Source organism: Dreissena polymorpha, chromosome 4 (genome assembly GCF_020536995.1).
Source record: "Dreissena polymorpha isolate Duluth1 chromosome 4, UMN_Dpol_1.0, whole genome shotgun sequence".
NCBI lineage: Eukaryota > Metazoa > Mollusca > Bivalvia > Myida > Dreissenidae > Dreissena > Dreissena polymorpha.
Window position 1 is genome coordinate 20,563,846 of NC_068358.1, and position 19,880 is coordinate 20,583,725.

At 37.4% G+C, this 19,880-nt stretch overlaps 1 protein-coding gene across 1 annotated transcript in view; it reads right to left on the bottom strand.

The window, feature by feature from the left end:
* Positions 1–411: 411 nt before the first annotated feature.
* LOC127875937 (uncharacterized) overlaps positions 412–19,880 on the bottom strand; it is a 35,325-nt gene continuing 15,856 nt past the window's right edge. Inside the window, exons 3-8 of the mRNA XM_052420695.1 lie at positions 19,565–19,758; positions 18,407–18,616; positions 17,050–17,337; positions 14,003–14,175; positions 7,464–7,698; positions 412–6,699 (exon numbers count right to left, since the gene is read on the bottom strand). Of these exons, the coding sequence (XP_052276655.1) occupies positions 3,056–6,699; positions 7,464–7,698; positions 14,003–14,175; positions 17,050–17,337; positions 18,407–18,616; positions 19,565–19,758 (4,744 nt within the window). The 3' untranslated portion in view covers positions 412–3,055. The remainder of the gene's footprint in view (positions 6,700–7,463; positions 7,699–14,002; positions 14,176–17,049; positions 17,338–18,406; positions 18,617–19,564; positions 19,759–19,880) is intronic.

Genomic DNA, 19,880 nt, shown 5'->3' on the forward strand with positions numbered 1-19,880 from the left:
TTATCATTTGGCAGGTACAGATAATTATCTCCCTTAAAAGCTTATTACTTCCCTTGGATTTGTTACCTCTGACCTTGAAGGATGACCTTGACCTTTCACAACTCAAAATGTGCAGCTTCATGAGATACACATGCATGCCAAATATTAAGTTGCTATCCGATATGACATACAAGTAATGAGCATTTTTCGAAACCTAAACGCAAAGTGTGACATACAGACAGACGTCAAACGGACATCCCGATCACTATATGCCCTCCTTCTGGAGCATAATAATGACAACTGATTGGCTAATATAAATATGCAAATAGTTATTTTCTATACATATGTTAATGACAGATTTTTATAATTATTTATTATCTTAAATATAATGTATGAAATCACTACACCTGGAGTAAAAACCACAATGCCTAGAATTATTAAACATGTATTTATTTTGAATACATTTGGTATGTGAACACAAGTGGCATATGGCTATATGCGAAATATACAAAGCTTACAACCAACACCAAATAATACACAAACTTAATAATTAAGTGTAATAATCATGAATCGATGCATGATGACTTTTGGCTTGATACATGATGACTTTTGGCTTTACGTGGTTACTTATTAAAAATCAACAATCTACAGAAAACCAACAAATGCCCTCTATATAATCATTTACATCCATTTGAAAAAAATATTTCTTAGATGTATTGTTTACATGAAAGCAATTACATTTGTCTTAATACATTTGAACTGACATGTTCACATAACCCTTCATCACTCACATGAGCATTTTGACCAGTTTGTAGTCCCTTATAAAAATCAAGTTTTGATAATGGACCTTCATTACTAGATACAAGTTTTAAAGGCTTTAGTTTAAACGCTGGCATATTGATGAGCAGCACAGTATTAAACCTGAACAATCTGCAAGCAACTCACAAGCAGGTCTGGTTTTAGACTGTTTGCAAATAGCCCATTACCACTTTGCTTTTGAGTGGGAAAGAGTAGACTCCATGAGTAGAAAGTTTCATAAGGAGCTGTGTAACATTGCCACAGAGAAAACAAGTAAGAATAGGAGCTGAACAAGAGTAAAACAAAGGTATAATTTAATAAAGGTAGAGATAAGGAAAATGGCTAGTGTTTTTTTTAAATAAATTAAACACATTCTCGTTATAAATTGATGATTGTGCTATCTGTACTAGAGCCATATGCCTGCTATAGAAATATATACACCTGTCAAATAAACTTCCAGAACGAAGTGTATTCAATGTATTAAAATAATATAACTCAACATACATGTAGGACAGGGCTGCCCAAGTAAAATATCACTATATCCTTTAAAGGAATATACACAAACTACAATTGTACACAGCGAGTATGTGACCTCGATCTTTGATCTAATGAACTCAACAATTAGACAATATTTTGTCCACACCCTAACAAAACAATTCTTTATTTAGAATGAAAGTGTTTTTACATGTACATGGACATTTCAAAATCTACCAATGCATAAAGTTATCAACTTATAACTAATATGCAACCTATTGAAAACATAGGTGATGATAAGGTAAACTTTTATATTTTTTTTTAAATTAGACTTTCTTTCTTAAAACATTTGGACATTAAAATGCTAAAAATGTATTAAACAAATGTCAATTAATTATAAATCATATACTATATCATGATAAGTGACTTTCAAGAAACAAATTAAAAAACACCAACAAACATTAAGATATAAAAAAATTAAGAAAATAAAATCATGCGTCAAAGTAATTCGATCAACAAAAATGATGATTCTACAAAACCTTAAGTGTAATTGAAATCAACACAACAACTGAAAAGCAGCAATTAAGTAGAATTCTTGAAGAAAACAAGAGCCATAGGATGACATATGCCCCGATAAACGCTTTGATAGAAGTTATGAGCATTTTTAGAAACCTAAAAGCATTTTTAGAAACCTAAACGTGGACCCTAAGTTCAAGGTCAAGGGGGCCAAAATTTGTGTGCGTATGGAAAGGCCTTGTCCACATACACATGCATACCAAGTATGAATGTTACATCTGAAGCGACATAGAAGTAACGAGCATTTTTCAAAACCTAAACGCAATGTGTGACGGACAGTGCGATCACTATATGCCCTCCTTCGCGGGCATAAAAACATTGCATATGTATGTCAACTGACATGTCAACATTTGTCAAGACATGTATTACATCCATACATTATTAATTGACAATATTACTGGACTAGAATCAATACAGCTCATTACAACTTGCAAAAAAATCTGAAAACTTGGTCAAAACTGGAAAAATAGATTTGACAATCAAATTCAAGTCACTATCTTACCGACACCTTTGTAATTAAACACTCAAAAAACATAGAATCTTTTGCTCCTCAAAGAATCAAGCATAATGTATTTCAAATAATAAAGTAGCAAATTTGTTTAATTGATATTCCCCGCAAAATTCATTTTGTTTAGAGATTGGTGCAAATCGCTTCGTAAACGGTATAATCCACACACACAATTAATTAAGTATAGGGTAATTGATTGTATGCATTGAAATTCTCCTGATTGATCTATACACCCATGAAGTTTCATCTCAAAATCTTGTAGCATATCTGAAATTAAGCCCTGAAAAGTTACATCATTCAAAAACAACAAATGGCATTAACTCTTATTTTAGGAAGTGTAAGGTTATGGTTCTTGTGCAAGGCAATTCTCCTTATTGATATCTATTCACCCATGAAGTTTCATGTTTAAATCTGGTGTGGTATCCGAGATATGGCCCCGAAAAGTTACATCATATAAAAAACAAAGGGCAATAACTCTTTTTTAAGAAAGTCTAGGGTTATGGTTCTTGTGCATGACACATCTCAATATTGATATCTATACAACCATGAAGTTTCATGTTGATATCTTATATAGTTTCTGAGATATAGCTTTGAAAAGTTTGTACCAGACAGGTGAGCGGAATGACAGGCGGACGCAATTAGGGACGGACAACACCAATTCTATATCCCTCCGCCTTTGGAAGGGGCTAACAAAGCGGGACAATGTACATTTAATGAAACTCAGATGTATGCAGTTTTCGAAAGGGCAAAGGTTCCATCTCCTGGGTCTATATTCTCCTGATCGCACTCGCTGCTCTGTGCACTCCAAGTGCTAGTGTTGTCAGAGAACGTCCTCTTGCTAAGACCGGAGCTCCTGCGTCGGTGCGGGGTCTTCTCTGCAGACATCGACGAATCCTCACAGTACTTTGTCAAACTGATTTCCGATCCTGTTGACAACTTTGGCGTGCTCATGAACCGCGTTCTACTGAGAAAATCAAGGCTTATGCGCTTGTCTTGTCCATATATCGGCGAGAACACGGGTGTGTTATCTATCGCCTGAAGGGGCAGTCGTGGTGCAGATTTGAAGACATTTTCTGGGATCTGGTAGTTACTGGACTTGTTGACAGAGTCTTCCCAAGGGATGGAGTCCGATTGGGAGTGCTGGGACGTTTGACTGCTGGAGTTATCACGCGGAAAACTGGACGCAGAGAAACTAAGGACATTTTTGCCGGCCATACGCAGAAAGTTTGTTGGAGAGTCAGTTGTGTTTTCGAGGGTCCCTGTGTACGAATTGCAGTCAGATTCCTGAGACCACTGGAATGATGATGCAGTGTCTGAAATATTGGACAACTGTGAGCCATTGGAGCGTCGCCTTAATGAGTCGCCTGCTTTTGAAACATCCGTGGATTTGTTTCCTTGGAATGTTTGTTCTAATGACCTGCGCCTAACATCAGCTGGCACAGCAAATGTGAAATTAGACTGAGCTCTCTGAGGAGCCTCGGGACTCTTTCTAACTGGTCTAAAAGCACTATTCAATCCTGAAATATTAATTGGTGATTTACTTTGCGAAATTTCTTCGGACTGCAAACTGCTATTATCGCACGCAAGATCACTTGATATCTGTGATTGTGTACTTCTATTATCTGAGCTTAACTTGATGCTGACATTTTGACGAAGACTGTGCTCATCCAAAATCACAGCATCTGACAGACTTTCAGGAGAAGCTCTTGAACACCTGGCCAGGAATTCACTTTGCACAAACAGATTCTCATAATCTAGATGCACTGATGTGTTGGTTGAGGCCACGCTATCTGCAACACTATCACAGCTCACTCTTCTGATGTTCTCATTCCCACCACTGTTACCAGATGGCTTTCTAAACTTGTATGGTGAATCTGAATATTCTGTTACTTCTATTGGCGAGTTTTTCTTCCCTACTTCACTCTTTGATCGTAGTTCATGCAGTTTTTTAGGAGCCATTTTTGCAACATTGCTCAACCGACCTCCAGGGACTTGCTCCAAACTTGAACGCCTTCTTTCTTGATTAACATTCCCAACACTATGACCTTTTCTGTATGGCGAATACTGGTATGTTTGTAATCTTTCTTCCTGAGTATTAGAATAATAATTGGCTGCTGCCGACTCTTCTGAACTCTGACCTCTGTTTATCCTATACTCAGAATACAGCTGCTGCAGCCTGACTCGCTCTGTCTGGTTTGTGTACAGGTACTCAGACACTCGGTTCCCCGTAGGCAAGCTATTATAGCTGTCTGCTGGGTTCATCCCCTGGGACTCTCCATCCAGGTAGGGCAAGCTGGCCGCCTTCTTCAATGTGGCATCCGAAGCGTTCAGACTTGTAGGTCCCTGTGACCTCTTCAAGGATTCTGAGGACAATGAAATCGTCTCCACTGAAGACTGCAGTCCACCCTTACTGCTGGACATATCAGAAAGCATTGCAGACAGACTGGACTTCTCCAGGTACGTACTGGAGCCATGACGAGTCCCAAATGACGCTGTCGAATTCTGACTCCTGGTCAAGTTCTCGTTTGATGGCTCCTGCTCCTTTCCATTCCAGTTTTCCTCATCCATAGTTGGTGGCTCCGTGAAGAAACGACTGGAGCCTCCAGAACCTCCCGAGGATGAGCGTCTGGAATATCTCAGTGGTGGCAGTGTGGGTGAGCCCTGTTGGTCAGCGTCTGAATCAGACACAGTCTCCCCAGTCTTTGTAGTGTCTTTAAAAAACACAGAATCTCCATCTGAAGTTTTCAAAGAGTTTGTGCTTAACACTGGTGTTAAATTGTTAAAGCTTTGCGAACAACTTTTGTCCCAGAAAACTTCATGATCTAAGCTCATTTTCTTTTTCAATGCATCAGTTGGCTTTTTGGCAGAAATGGACAGGATTTCGTTTTCCAGAACAGGTGTAGACTGGAATACATTTTGATTCTGAGAACTGAAGTTCATGTAGGCGGGACTGGCCATATTGGACTCGTCACTCTGAAAGCCACTGGATCTTGACCTCTGGGCTGACAGGCTGCTGGTGTGGTTTGACAGTGACTGTCCTCGGTCTGAAGAGGGCATCCCACGATCAGAGAGGTACGATGAGGAAGAATAGTCCCTGCTGTTGAAGCTATCCAGCGAATGTTTACCCTCAAACTGGCCAGGACTGGTTTTGCTCATCCGTGAATTCTCTACGGAGGATAACCTGGTGTTGGTACTGTCCTGCCGTGTGCTCTGCACAATATCTGGCTGCAGTTCTGAAAGACGCAGTCTTCCAGAGGCATCAGGGAGGGGCAGGGATGTATCTGAAAATGAGAGCATTTTAGAGTCACTCGAGTATCTGCTGTCTGTGATAGATTCCTGTGATTTATTCACAACTTGCTTGCACAATGATGGAAGTCTGCATAATCCATCCATGTTGTCGGCTGAATAGAAACTGTCCTTGTTCACGGAGTTGTCTTTGGAATTTAGGTCACTGTAGGACAAGGAGAGATGAGTTATGCCTCTCGATACGTCTTGCGTGACTGTCAAAACAGGACCATTATCTGGCAAAACATGAGGTTTAGATTCCAAAGTCAGATATTTCTTCGAGTGGGGCTTCATATCAAATCGTTCTTCTGACTGCTCAATCAGTTTTCTGGCGTCTAACGGTGAAATATCAACCAGATTAAACCTGTCTGTACTCTTATCCCACACAAACACAGAGTCGTCACATTCCAAGGACCTCATGGAATCATTTGAAATCGCGGAAACACGACCTTTCTTAGGCCTGATCTCGGAAAGGGATTTATTCTGCTCATCACTAAAGCTGTACGGTACCAATCTGTACTTGTTCCTCTCCGCATAACTATCCTGATAGGCTGAACCATTAAAAGACACAGAATTTTTATCCAAACCGGAATCATTCCTGACGGTGGAGTGCAGTTGTCTTGTATTTGGTACCTCATCAATAGAGTTGTTCTGCTCATACTGATACAGCCTGTGCGCTGGCGACAAAGACTTCTCATGAAGCAGCGACCTTGCAGACTCATTAGAAGTGTGCGACACTCTCCCTCTAGAACAATCCATTTCAGTCACACTTTTGTGCTGCTCATTTCCATACCTTGAAATAGTTGAAATGTTTTGTTCCACAGCTATAGACTGCAAACCAGCACTCTGTCGTCGGGTCTGGTCAAAGAATGAGTCGCATATGGAGCTGTCAGACACATACGAGGGGTCCTGCTTGCATCGTGAGAACATCTCGATGAGGTTGTAGTCCTGCATGGAGTGCTTGGATACCTCCTGTTCCCCATGCAGGTAGGACTGTCCTTTCATGTCAGACTGGTTTACCAAAGTGCTCACCTGCATACCTAGGGCTGTCCAAGAACGACCGGTGTTGTAACTGCCATCTAAAACAAAAGTTGAACTGGTTTATGGAGATCCCAATAAAAAATAATAATTGCAGGTCAAATTTAACTAAAGCTCTGAGTTCTCAAAATAACTTAATTGGTGATCAAATATTTTGTTTAAAATCATGAAAAACTATGTTGACGATGGAATTCACAGACTGCTTTCTAAAAAAGATTTGATCTCAATTACATATAACAGGGGTGTCAATTGGCCTAAATCTTAAATCCTGAAAATCATCCTAGAATTTGGGGGACGGAGTCAAAAGAGTTTTAATTATTCATTAAATTATGTTTCCTTTGTAAACAATATGCTAAAGGTCAATAATTTGTGTTGAAGATGACATTTTGTGACAAGAATGCTTAAAATAACCAAAACAATCCTCTGTTTTATATCAATATCAAAAATTTTCCTTGAGGGCTTAAATCCTGAATTCAGGAATAATCCTGAAAATTGACACCTCTGATATAAGCCTTCCAATTGTTACAATAAATTTGTTAATTTCAGATGATTAATAAGACACTATCTTCCAGATTTGCAAGATAATAACAGAGTAAATGAAAATAGACTTTCTAAATGGTTTTAAATAAAAACAATCCTGATGTTACACCTGCAGTTATATTATTTTTTTAATATTTATTTATTTGACAAAATGCCATAAAGAAGCATAAGTACCATGATTTAAAGCTGAAAGAGACAGGTACCATAAAGATATTGTAAAATACACACAACAGCATCAGAGACTTCAACTCCAACCTAGACCTACCTGCAAAGTCCCGTCCTTCCTTGCGTTTCCATGTGAGCGTAGTCGGGGACAGGTACTTGTCAGACAGTGTGCTCCTGTTGGGGTTGTCTGGCCTCACAGCGGGGTCGATCAGATTGTCTGGGTTCTCCACTAGTCCTGCCTTGCTGAGGTCAACAGAGGCACTTAGCCACAGGTTGATACGAGCAGATGTGGTGGAGACGTCAAATATGGACGGCTTTTGTGTTGCCGCTTTGTCCTAGAGAAATAATGTGCTCTTTCAGACAACTTTTTTTAGAGGATGAAGAAGACTTTGACTTAACAGGGGTCTGATTTACGAACCACCTTAGGGCAGAATAATGTCCTACACACCTTACAAGGTTCAATTATTGTCTTCATTTGAACAAAGATCCAGACAAGAATATCAGTGAAACTGATGAATGCTCCCCGATGATGCGCTTTGTCAATCTATGTGTAAATAACCACCTAAAAAAATCATTTATTAGCCTCGGTGACCTTGACCCCAGTGACCTCAAACTTAATCAAAAGGTAGAGGCCCATGTAAGGTACCTACATGCCAAATATGAAAGAGGTCGGTAAAGTATTGAAGGTGCTATCAGAAACTGTAACAAAAGTGTGATGAAAAAATATATTATCAGCCTCGGTGACCTTGACCCCAGTGACCTCAAACCTCATCAAAAGGTAGAGGTTCATGCAAGGTACCTACATGCCAAATATGAAAGAGATCGGTAAAGTATTGAAGGTGGTATGAGAAACTGTAACAAAAGTGTGACGAAAAAATCTGTTTTTAGCCTCGGTGACCTTGACCCCAGTGACCTCAAGCCTCATCAAAAGGTAGAGGTCCAAGCAAGGTACCTACATGCCAAATATGAAAGAGATCGGTAAAGTATTGAAGGTGCTATGAGAAACTGTAACAAAAGTGTGACGGAAAAATCTATTATTAGCCTCGGTGACCTTGACCCCAGTGACCTCAAGCCTCATCAAAAGGTAGAGGCCCATGTAAGGTACCTACATGCCAAATATGAAAGAGATCGGTAAAGTATTGAAGGTTATATGAGAAACTTATCAAAAGTGTGACGGAAAAATCTATTATTAGCCTCTGTGACCTAGACCTTGACCCCAGAGATCTCAAACCTCATCAAAAGGTAGAGGTCCATGCAAGGTACCTACATGCCAAATATGAAAGAGATCTGTAAAGTATTGAAGGTGCTATGAGAAACTGTATCAAAAGTGTGACGGAAAAATCTATTATTAGCCTCGGTGACCTTGACATTGACCCCAGTGACCTCAAACCTCATCAAAAGGTAGAGGTCCATGCAAGGTACCTGCATGCCAAATATGAAAGAGATCGGTAAAGTATTGAAGGTGCTATGAGAAACTGTATCAAAAGTGTAACGGAAGGAAGTAAGGAAGGAAAGACAAACTGGCAAATATATGTCCCCTGAAAATTTTCGGGGAGCATTAAAAATTACCGGTAAGTTTATTTGTATAATATGATTGACATTAAAAGTGAGGAAATCAGCCAAAAGGAGGAGAAATCACATTCCTGCTTAAGTTTAAGGGTGTGGTAAAAGTTAAAATGTATGGTAAGGCAAAACATCTTTTCTGGCCGTATTGCCAATTTTTTTGTAATGATTAAATCCTAATGTCACGAGAATAACAAACAAGAGGGCCATGATGGCCCTGAATTGCTCACATGACTCATTAAGATCAGATGAAAACTATGACCTCTATTGTCTACACAATGTTTTTCTATGATTTGACCTAGTGACCTAGTTCCTGACTCTAGATGACCCAAATACAATCCCAATCCAGATTTCATCAAGATAAACATTCTGACCACAGTTCATAAATATTGGATGAAAACTGTGACCTCTATTGTCAACACAAGGTTTTTCTATTTATTTGACCTAGATTTTTGCCCCGGATGACCCAAATACAATCCCACCCAGATTTCATCAAGAATTCTGACCAAATTTCATAAAGGTTGGATGAAAACTGTGATCTCTAATGTCTACACAAGGTTTTTCTATTATTTGACCTAGTGACCTAGTTTTTGACCCCAGATGACCCAAATAAAATCCCAACCCAGATTTCATCAAGATAAACATTCTGACCAAATTTCATAAAGATTGGATGAAAACTGTGACCTCTATTGTCTACAGAAGGTTGTTCTATTATTTGACCTAGTGACCTTGTTTTTGACCCCAGATGACCCAAATACAATCCCAAACCGGATTTCATCAAGATAAAGATTTTGACCAAATTTCATCAAGATTGGATGCAAACTGTGACCTCTACTGTCTACACAAACAAATTGTTGACGGACGGACGCACGGACACACGCAGGCACGCACAACGGACGCCGGACATCACACGATCACATAAGCTCACCGTGTAACTTCATGACAGGTGACCTAAAAATATGTGTCGGAGATAAACATGAACAGTTGTGGTTAAAATCCCATAGAAACAAGGGCTGTTTGTAAAACATGCATGCCCCCCTATATGGGCTATAAGTTGTAGTAGCAGCCATTGTGTGAATACGTTTTTTGTCACTGTGAATGGTGGTGGTGGTGGTGGTGTAGTAGTAGTAGTAGTAGTAGTAGTAGTAGTAGTAGTAGTAGTAGTAGTAGTAGTAGTAATAGTAGTTGTAGTAGTAGTAGTAGTAGTAGTAGTAGTAGTAGTAGTAGTAGTAGTAGTAGTAGTAGAAGTAGTAGTAGTAGTAGTAGTAGTAGTAGTAGTAGTAGTAGTAGTAGTAGTAGTAGTAGTAGTAGTAGTAGTAGTAGTAGTAGTAGTAGCAGTAGTAGTAGTAGTGGTAGTAGTAGTAGTAGTAGTAGTAGTAGTAGTAGTGGTAAAAGTAGTAGTAGTAGTGGTAAAAGTAGTAGTAGTAGTGGCAGTAGTAGTAATAGTAGACGTGGTGGTGGTGGTGGTGGTGGTGGTGGTGGTCGTAGTAGTAGCAGTAGTAGTAGTAGTAATAGTAGTTGTAGTAGTAGTAGTAGTAGTAGTAGTAGTAGTAGAAGTAGTAGTAGTAGTAGTAGTAGTAGTAGTAGTAGTAGTAGTGGTAGTAGTAGTAGAAGTAGTAGAAGTAGTAGTAGTAGAAGTAGAAGTAGTAGAAGTAGTAGTAGTAGTAGTAGTAGTAGTAGTAGTAGTAGTAGTAGTAGTAGTAGTAGTAGTAGTAGTAGTAGTAGCAGTAGCAGTAGCAGAAGCAGTAGCAGCATTACAAGACCAATACTTAAGAATGATCAAATGGCAAAAGGTAACCTTGCACTGGCAGTAAATATGGGGCTCATTTACAGGTCAGATTTGGAATCTCTGCTGTAAAATGAGATTTTGAATGAATTAAAGGGAGGCAAATCTGTAATAAAAAGAACATGCATAAACCGTAGTTGTTTCCCTTGTTTGAACCATGCTAAATCCTTACAAGTTTGGAAAGAATTGGATGAAAAATTTGGACTTTATTGCATAAACACCATTTTCTCAATTCAAGGGGAGGTAATTCTGTACTTCATGGACCAATAATGCTCATTTTTTTGTAGGGTTCGTGTCCTCATTGATATAAAGACACTGTGCAAATTTGGAAAGGATCGGACAAAAAATGTGGAAGATTTTTGAAAGTTTTTACAAAATAGGCAAAAACGAATAAACTTGCAAAGTTCAACGAGCTCCTGCGGCCATGTTTTTTGACGAATCAAATTTCTTTGAACAACTTTTTCAGGGGAGCCTTCAAAGGTCATCCCTGTGAAATTTTTTGAAAATCTGATGAGCGGTTTCTGACAAGAAGATTTTTTTAAGGTTTTTACCATATATGGTCATGGCGGCCATCTTGGTTATGTGATCAAATTTTTTTTAACAATTCTTTCGTCCCATGACCTAGGGATGCTCCACATGAAATTTAGTTGAAATTGGCTCAATGGTTTAGTAGAAGAAGATGTTTACAAATTGTTTACAGACAGACGGACGGCCGGACGCTGAGTGATCACAATAGTTCACCCCGAGCTATCGCTCAGGTGAGCTAAAAACTAGAATATGTATTGCACATTGTGTACAGAATCTAAATGCATGGTACATAGGAGAAATGGCTGCATAAACATGTGTCTAAACGTAAAAACACCAAAAAAATCTTTATTTCCAGAAAGTGGTTTAACAAGAGATGTGTTTGTCAGAAACACAATGCCCCCTATTGCGCCGCTATGAAAAAAAATTCAATATTTAATTTGGCAGGTTTAGAAATTATCTCCCTTTTAAAGCTTATTACTTCCCTTTGATTGTATTTTTTGACTTTTGACCTTGAAGGATGACCTTGACTTGACTTTTTACCACTCAAAATGTGCAGCTTCATGAGATACACATGCACGCCAAATATCAAGTTGCTATCTTCAATAGTGCAAAAGTTATAGCCACACACGGACACACAGATAAACAGATGGGCAGCAGTATGCAAAATTCCCCTATCGCCTGATCGCCAATTTGATGAAATCTTGGCTCTGACGATAGAAAAATTGAATATAGATCGCCTGAATTGCGATGAAAAAAAATCAGAGAAAATAAACAAACAAATAATCAATTTATGCATTTCAGGTGAAAATTCTTACAGCGACACCGCTTGATTACTTTTCTTAGTTTTCTATCATTAGTGATCTCCCTTAGCTGTTATAGAGAATTTCAAGTCCGGCTCGCGTATTAAAAATATCGTAATACTTTTGGTAAACTGAACTTGAATTCTATGCCGATAAATGAAATAATAGTGCAACTTTTTGTTTTTAAATTAAGTAAAACGGTTGAATGTGTGTTATTAATAGTTTTGAAATTATTAAATAACCGTAACAGTGTAACACTTCAATATTTACACATGTCATAAAGTCGCCGATGACACTTTTAAAATATTGGTTTATTATCATGATCGACTGATGTAAAAGCTTATCCAGTCAACTAGCATACATGGGCATTCACTCCAAACAATTAAGGCTTAGATCAAAAGATGAGAGCGAGTGTCATTTTGCCGACAGTTTCGATAGTTTTCTGTTCTGGAAGCGCAATTAGTACACCGCCTTGCAGGCGGAGTTAAGCGGTACATTAACATCGATAGAAACCAATGAGAACGCGCGCAGTGTGTATACATATGCAGTAGTTTACCTAAGCGATGAAATGTTGTCGTTATAGACATGTATTTATGCACAAAAAAGTAAAACACTCGCAACACATTCCCAACAGTAAATATGAATACGATTTACTTTAGGGTGTTATACTGTTAACTTGTTTCGTGTTTCAAAACTCTTAAAAAATAATTCCCCAGTCGATGCGCAATTTATTTTGAATTCATAACCATACACATGTAAACTAACTCACCCGTGCATAGTGCCAATGTATCCATACGTAGACGACTCTATTTTATATCCCTCTTAGTGTATTATGTAAGTAAATGCATATAAATAAAAAATATTTTTCAAAATATAGTGATCAATTAAATCAAAACACTTGAACTCATGAGCCCTGGTGTTTATCGTTCATATGATTAAGATTGATACCTGTGAGCACCGGTTTTGTATTTTTACTGGTAACTACTTGCTGCCGAGAATTACACTTTTATTGAACTGCTAAAGCCAATAATTTTTAAACTGAAATTGAAAGCTACGACAGAATCAAAGTTTGAAACCTGGAATACTGATTTGTTTACAATCTTACGGTTACCCCCCAAATGCAATCTATATATAACGACTGTGTTCGTCCTTTCATGATAATGTCATTGTAAATTATTTCATTTTTGTTCTGACTACGAAAAATTTCCTCTGGCTATGATATTTTAAAGTTTCATAGCCACATTGGCTATGAAGACAAATAAGTGAGTTTTGTAGACTAAGACAGACCATTCACCTGCTATATGCCACCCTACCGAGGGCATAAAAACAGATTGCTTTTTCATCCCTAACTAGTCTTGCTTACTTACATAATATATCCCCTTTTCGATAAATGAAAACATTTAAACTGACACATTAAATATTGAGACTTTTTTTAGTCAAGCCATTCCAAGGCCAAACGTCTGACATTGGGAAAAACATCACTGAAAGTGCATGATTGAAAAGTCATTCTACTTACAAGCTTTAGCCTTATTACAGCCTCAAGTATGACAGATGTTTAAGTTCCACACATTATAGTAAATCATGAACAGTCATAAGACATTGTTGAATGTTGTTAATAACAATACAATATATAAACTGTTTTCAATTTTGAGCCCATATATACTGGTTTTGAGACTTTTTGAATAGAGGAAGAGATAATTATACTTTCTAATATAAATAATAACAAAAGGTTTGTCTTTTCAGCTTATTTTAGAGCATATAACTCTGGGAATCGATTGATCATTGGGTCTGAAAAGCGTCTCGATGGTGATAAGAAATCTGAAGTTTTCATCCAATCATTTTTAAAATGTGGACATAGTCCACTCCACCTACTTTTGTCAGAAGGAAAACAGACTAACTGACCAATCAAGAGCCAGAGTGACTCACAACCGACCAATCAACACCTTTCCCTGCAGTGCATACCAGTGTACAAGGCTCCTCCTCACGTTGATCAGGAGGTATGTTGGTTGGTCTGTGTATGGCCGACCCTCGCCACTGTTGGCTCCCTGCCTTCAGGAAGCTGTCCTGCTTTTTTCGGAGGGGCACCGGCCCACTGTGGTGACAGCAGCCATAATAAAGCAGCAGGAACAATGTGCCTATAAAACAGTCATATCAATGTTTCGTCTTTAACATGATGTAGTTTTCTTAACTGCTGTGGACAAATTTAGGCATTATCTCCAATTTGTATTTCAATAACCAAGATAATAATAATAATGAGTTCTTCCTCAAAATGAAACTGACACCTACAACTGTCAATCCCCTCTCAATACTATGATGATACATAGTGCTGCAACAATAAGCCAAAAACCGTATTGCAATATATTGTCAGTTCAAAAACCCGTATTGCAATATATCGCAATATATTGCTAACTTGTAGTGCTGCAACAATACGCCAAAAACCGTATTGCAATATATTGTCAGTTCAAAAACCCGTATTGCAATATATCGCAATATATTGCTAACTTGTACCAGAATGATAACTCGCCAATTACCCGATAATCCTGTATATTCCAGTTTTAAAGCGACTTCTGGTAAATATTTACTATAGATGTGCTCAACAAAAACAAGAAGCACAAACCTTCGCAAATTTTCTTAAGTATCAAAAACATTATGGCATTTGTTACTATTTAAAGATGTGATGAAATAACGTCCAACCGGGACGTTTTTGTTTTCACTCATGGTTCAAACGGAAATCTCAAACCTAAATTCAAGCACATTTCAAGGACTTTTTAAGGCCAAATTTTCATTTTCAAGGCCGAGAACCGTACGTTAGTTTCCTTTAAAAAAATGCATTTTCAAGCCAGATTAACACAGTATATATCATTTATTTGCTCAAACACATTAAACTTATTACACAATAACTCATACATGTTATTTCTAGATTTTACATACAAATACATGTTATCCATCCTTAACTCAATGAGTCTCACACATGTTTTTACTTTTTAAAGTTATTACAAACAAACACATTGTCTCTTTCTATGCTCACATCAAACAGACTAGTTCATTTTATTTAAACAGAAGTCAGTATACTATAACAGTTTGTATTTCACAGGGCTGTTGTTGTTTATGTCTGTTTTAGATTCAATAGTTTTAACAATAGTACCTTCCTGTTTCACCAAAAAACACATTGCAGGAACCCTGTTTGCTTCTCAATTTCATGTTTTCTTTGTGGGTTTCCCCTTTATAGTGGCTTTTCAAAGCGCTTTTCCCCATTCCCCCGACACCAATGGTCTTCATATAGACCCAACAATGTGCTTTTCGAATGTCATTTGTTTTCTGTACCCAGGAATATTCATAAGTTTCGCGCAAAACATAACGATTAACGTCATTTTGACAACTTGTTTATGACCAGAAAATAGCGCCATGAATATTCATGTTTAAAGAATGTTGACGTATCGTATAAGTTGTAATTATTTAAGCATTTTTCTGCATTTCATCGGTGTTTATGACCAGAAAGTAGCGCCAGGAATATTCAGTTAACCACTCTGGTTTGAAACGACACTACCCCATCGCTGCATTTTTACTCGCGAAAATTGATCACAATGGAGAACCTCTGACGTAGTACACATAATCTGTGACGTGTACACTTAACGTTGCGTACCCAATAGTGTACGAAACTTATATTTCGTACTCAACTTTTTGCGCGAAGGAATTTATGATAAATTTTCGTAATATTTCCCTTAAGATCGATTAAAGTTCATGGCAATGATAAAAGTAATTTTGAACAGAAATAAACATTTTCAAGGCTTTTTTACATGAAATAAGCACTTTTCAAGCACTTATTCAAGGCCAACCTTAGTTCAAGGGCTTTTCAAGCCTAGGACTCGTTTTCAAGCACTTTTCAAGCCCTGTGCGAACCCTGTCACTGAACACGGGTAATTCGCCTGACATGATGTTCCCGTTTTTATACCACACAAAATACACCCATACTTTCCATGCGACGTTCTACATGTCTGCATAATTTTCGCGCGCTTTTTATTGAGACAAAGGACTTTTTATTTGACGCTATTGTTTTATTGTCGCGTAAGCATTAAAATTTGGCAGCGTGTTTCCGAAATTCGGATTACAAATTAAAAATGCTCAATTCAGAATCGAACGAAACATTTACAGTTGTGCGCAATTAATATAGCGATAATCATCGAACGAATGCTCCCATGTATCAACGCTACTCCGTATAATACACTATTTAGAATGCTATTTTTACGTAAAAATTTATTTACACCGCTTTGCTTTGTTTACCATATCGTTATTTTGGATTGCTTTTCTGGACGAAATGTGAATGAATTTTTGTAAATTTTTCGTACCAGTATGATGAGAATCGTATCACAATACAATATGCAGATTGCGTATTGCAATATATACCAATATACCGGTATATTGTTGCAGCACTAATGATACATCTCAACTTAGATAGGGGAGAGTAAACTATCTCTAAGCATTTTTGTGCTCTATTTCTAACAGAAAAGGAAATGTGAATGTCTAGAGAGGATTTTTCTGGTATGACAGGCAAGTAACATATTTTTTAAAAACCCTTTGTAAATAGTTGTTTTGTTTGTTTATTAGGATTTTATGCTGATCAGCAGTATTTGGGTCATATCACAGTGGTCAATAACTTAACACTTTTCCCAGGTTTACTTGATTACCAGTACTAATGGACATACTTGTGCCAGTAACTGACAACTGCCCTATGAAAATAAGAGCTAGGGTGATAATTGGCATGAAAATTATTTTGTGACAAATCCCCATACAAGTTATTTTGCCAGGACGGACAGGGATGAAGGCCATCCTTATCCTATTTTTAGTCCAGCTTTATTCCAAATCAGCCAGCCAGCCCCATTCATTATGCAGCCAAACCATGTTTAATTATTAAAAAGTTGCTTTGTTGCTTGTTTTCTTTTGAAGTATTAATTTGAAAATTTTCACATAAAAGACGATAAATAACTATATGAAAAAGCAATTCAAAATACCGTATGTAAAACTCCCAAAGACCACAGAAAATGCAGTGACGTCAAACCAGACAGGCCCAGTAAACGTCTTGCACATGTACCACACTGTCATGTACACTGCCGTCTCTACTAGCATGAGAATGTAGTAGAATGCCATGCGGTATCTGGACCTTCCATCCTTCAAGTTCAGGAAGCATAAAATGTGGATGACCGAGGCTATGATGGTGAACAGGCGACGCTCGCATGCAGTGGAGCCAAACTCAGGATCCTGCTTGATGATCCAGACCAGCATGATTATGAAATGCAGCACTGAAGTGGCAATAAAAATTTGTAAAAACACACAAACCAAAACGTTTTTTTGCACTATTTACTACAGACATAATATGGGCCTCATCACAATTGCTGAAAGGCTTTCTTTTGTTTTGCTTCATTTCAAATTTTTAAAAACACATTTGTACTTAACAGTGTGTTTTTCCCACCATTTTGGGAATGGGGATGGGTCCCTTTGTATTGGGAAATATCGTGTCTTTATTACTAAAATGGGGAAATTAATGTTGTTGATTTTATGCTTACAAATACTTTTAAATTGGTAATAAAAGTGAGTTCAATATCATATGTTCTAAAGTTCAACTTATAGAGCTGGATTTGGAGATAGTTGATATGCTTAGACTTATGTGGACGAAAAAACACTGCTTTAAAATTATACATTAGATTCTTTTGGTCAAGAAAACCACATTACATCTTTTTTATTACATGGCACTTTTGGGAGTTATTTTATAGTTGTCATGGGGTCATATATCTAATGGCAATAATGTTTCTTTCTAACATCCTGTCTCAAACTTTCATTGTATTACATTGTATTCCCTTTACCGCTTAGATATGTATTTTGACACGTGTAGTCCAATCAAAAGTTAAATTTAATTAAATACCTTCATTACTAAATTCAATTTTTAAAGGCTTCATTGCTAACTCTTAAATACTGATGAGCAGCAAACGGCAGAAAACCTGAACAAGTGAACAGACTGCGAGTTACTCGCAGGCTTGCGAGTTACTCGCAGGCTGTTCTGGTTTTATGCTGGTTGCAAAAGCCATTTTCACTTTGCTTCTTATGAGGGAAAGGGTGAAGGCATATAATTATAAATACAGGTGTTCTGTGTAGAAATTAAGACATGAGAAGTTGAAAGAACCACTTTTCACATTTGTTTTTATTGAAGATTTCCAATTTCTTCAAGTTTTAATTATTACTTATTAAATGTCATTTACTCATCAGTTATATTTTTACCACTTAAATCTAAATGACAAAAAATTCCCAATAAGACCACAATAAACCAAATTCCGAAATGATTCCAACAATACCTGGAAGCAAACACTTCATTACCTAGGGGCACAACAACATATGGTTTAAACACTGATGTAAACAGCACAATGGAGACGACACGTGCAGTGACCATCCCAGTCTGCCAGTTGACGTGGGCAAACATCGCAATGGCCTTGCGCTTGTACATCTTCCTGTAGGCCAGGTGGAGGGCATCCATGTAGGACGTCATGGCCCACGCAATGGACATGAGAGAGAAGAACAGGGAGAAACCTGCGGGCAGATGACAACAGGGAGATCATCAACACTGTTTTATACAGACAGTTTATATCATGGTTTCTCTGCAGTTAAAATCAGCAATAAACATATTAAAAAGATTAAGTTTGCGACCAAGTACCAACCATTCAAATATGAAAGAAAATCATATTTCAAACACCGACACAAAGATTCAGAATACATTTTTCAGAAATGAAAATCAGCTAATTTGTTTGCATAATAATATATACTGTAGTAAAATATGAAAATGATATAGATCTTATGTTTCTCAAGCTATGATTTCATCTTTTATTTTATGAAGCCTGACTTCTAATATAATTACAAAAAGACTTTGTTAAGGGACCTTTTCACAGATTTTTGCATGTATTGCAGTTTGCCATTAAATGCTTGAAATTGATAAAATATCAACATTGGAACTAAATAGTTCACGTTAAAAAAACAATGAAATTAATGAAAGAAAAAAAATAATCCGCAAATGGGCTCGAACCACAGTCCCTTGAAGAAAAAGTCTAACTCTGTAACCACTTAGCCATCTGTGCTCACGTGATAGTGAACTTCATGCTTAGTATAAACAATCTTCGTAATGTCACAAAATATGACAATAACAACAGCGCTCTCCAAGTTACTCAATTGTTTTTCGTTTGTAACACTTTATAATTTCCAGGTTATTAAATCGTCAAAAGATGCACATAATGAATATTTTTCGAGTATGTTTAATGTGCGGTATTACTTTTTCCTCGCAAATATCATAAACTACAAAGTATATTTGCAAATCTGAAACATTTTTATTCAAAGTTGTCAATAAACCAAAACGTGAAAAGGTGCCTTTAAGACCAAGACAATTGAAGAAGCCTGCCTAAAAGAAACTGACAATCTGTAACATATCGGTGCTTGTGCTAATTTTGATATCTGATTATTTTTGGATTTCACTTGTTCAACCCTTACCCAGCAATGTATTGAAGTTCTCCAAATCTGACAACACTATGTAAAGCTGCAGCACCAGCTGTGGTGCCGCCTCTAGGAATGTCTCAAATAGCCGCAGTATGCTGATGTCATTCAGCTGCCTGTAGGCGTAGTCCAAGTCTTCAGGCTTCTGGGTACGGCATGACTTTAATCCCTGTCTGTACACGCTGATGTACCTTCACAATAATAAAGCAATGTTTTATTTTGTACCATAATAGGCCTTATAGTGTACATGTATTGGAACAGTGTAACTCTTGATATGCATCCGCATGCGTATTCTCTGATGAAAAGTAGTAAT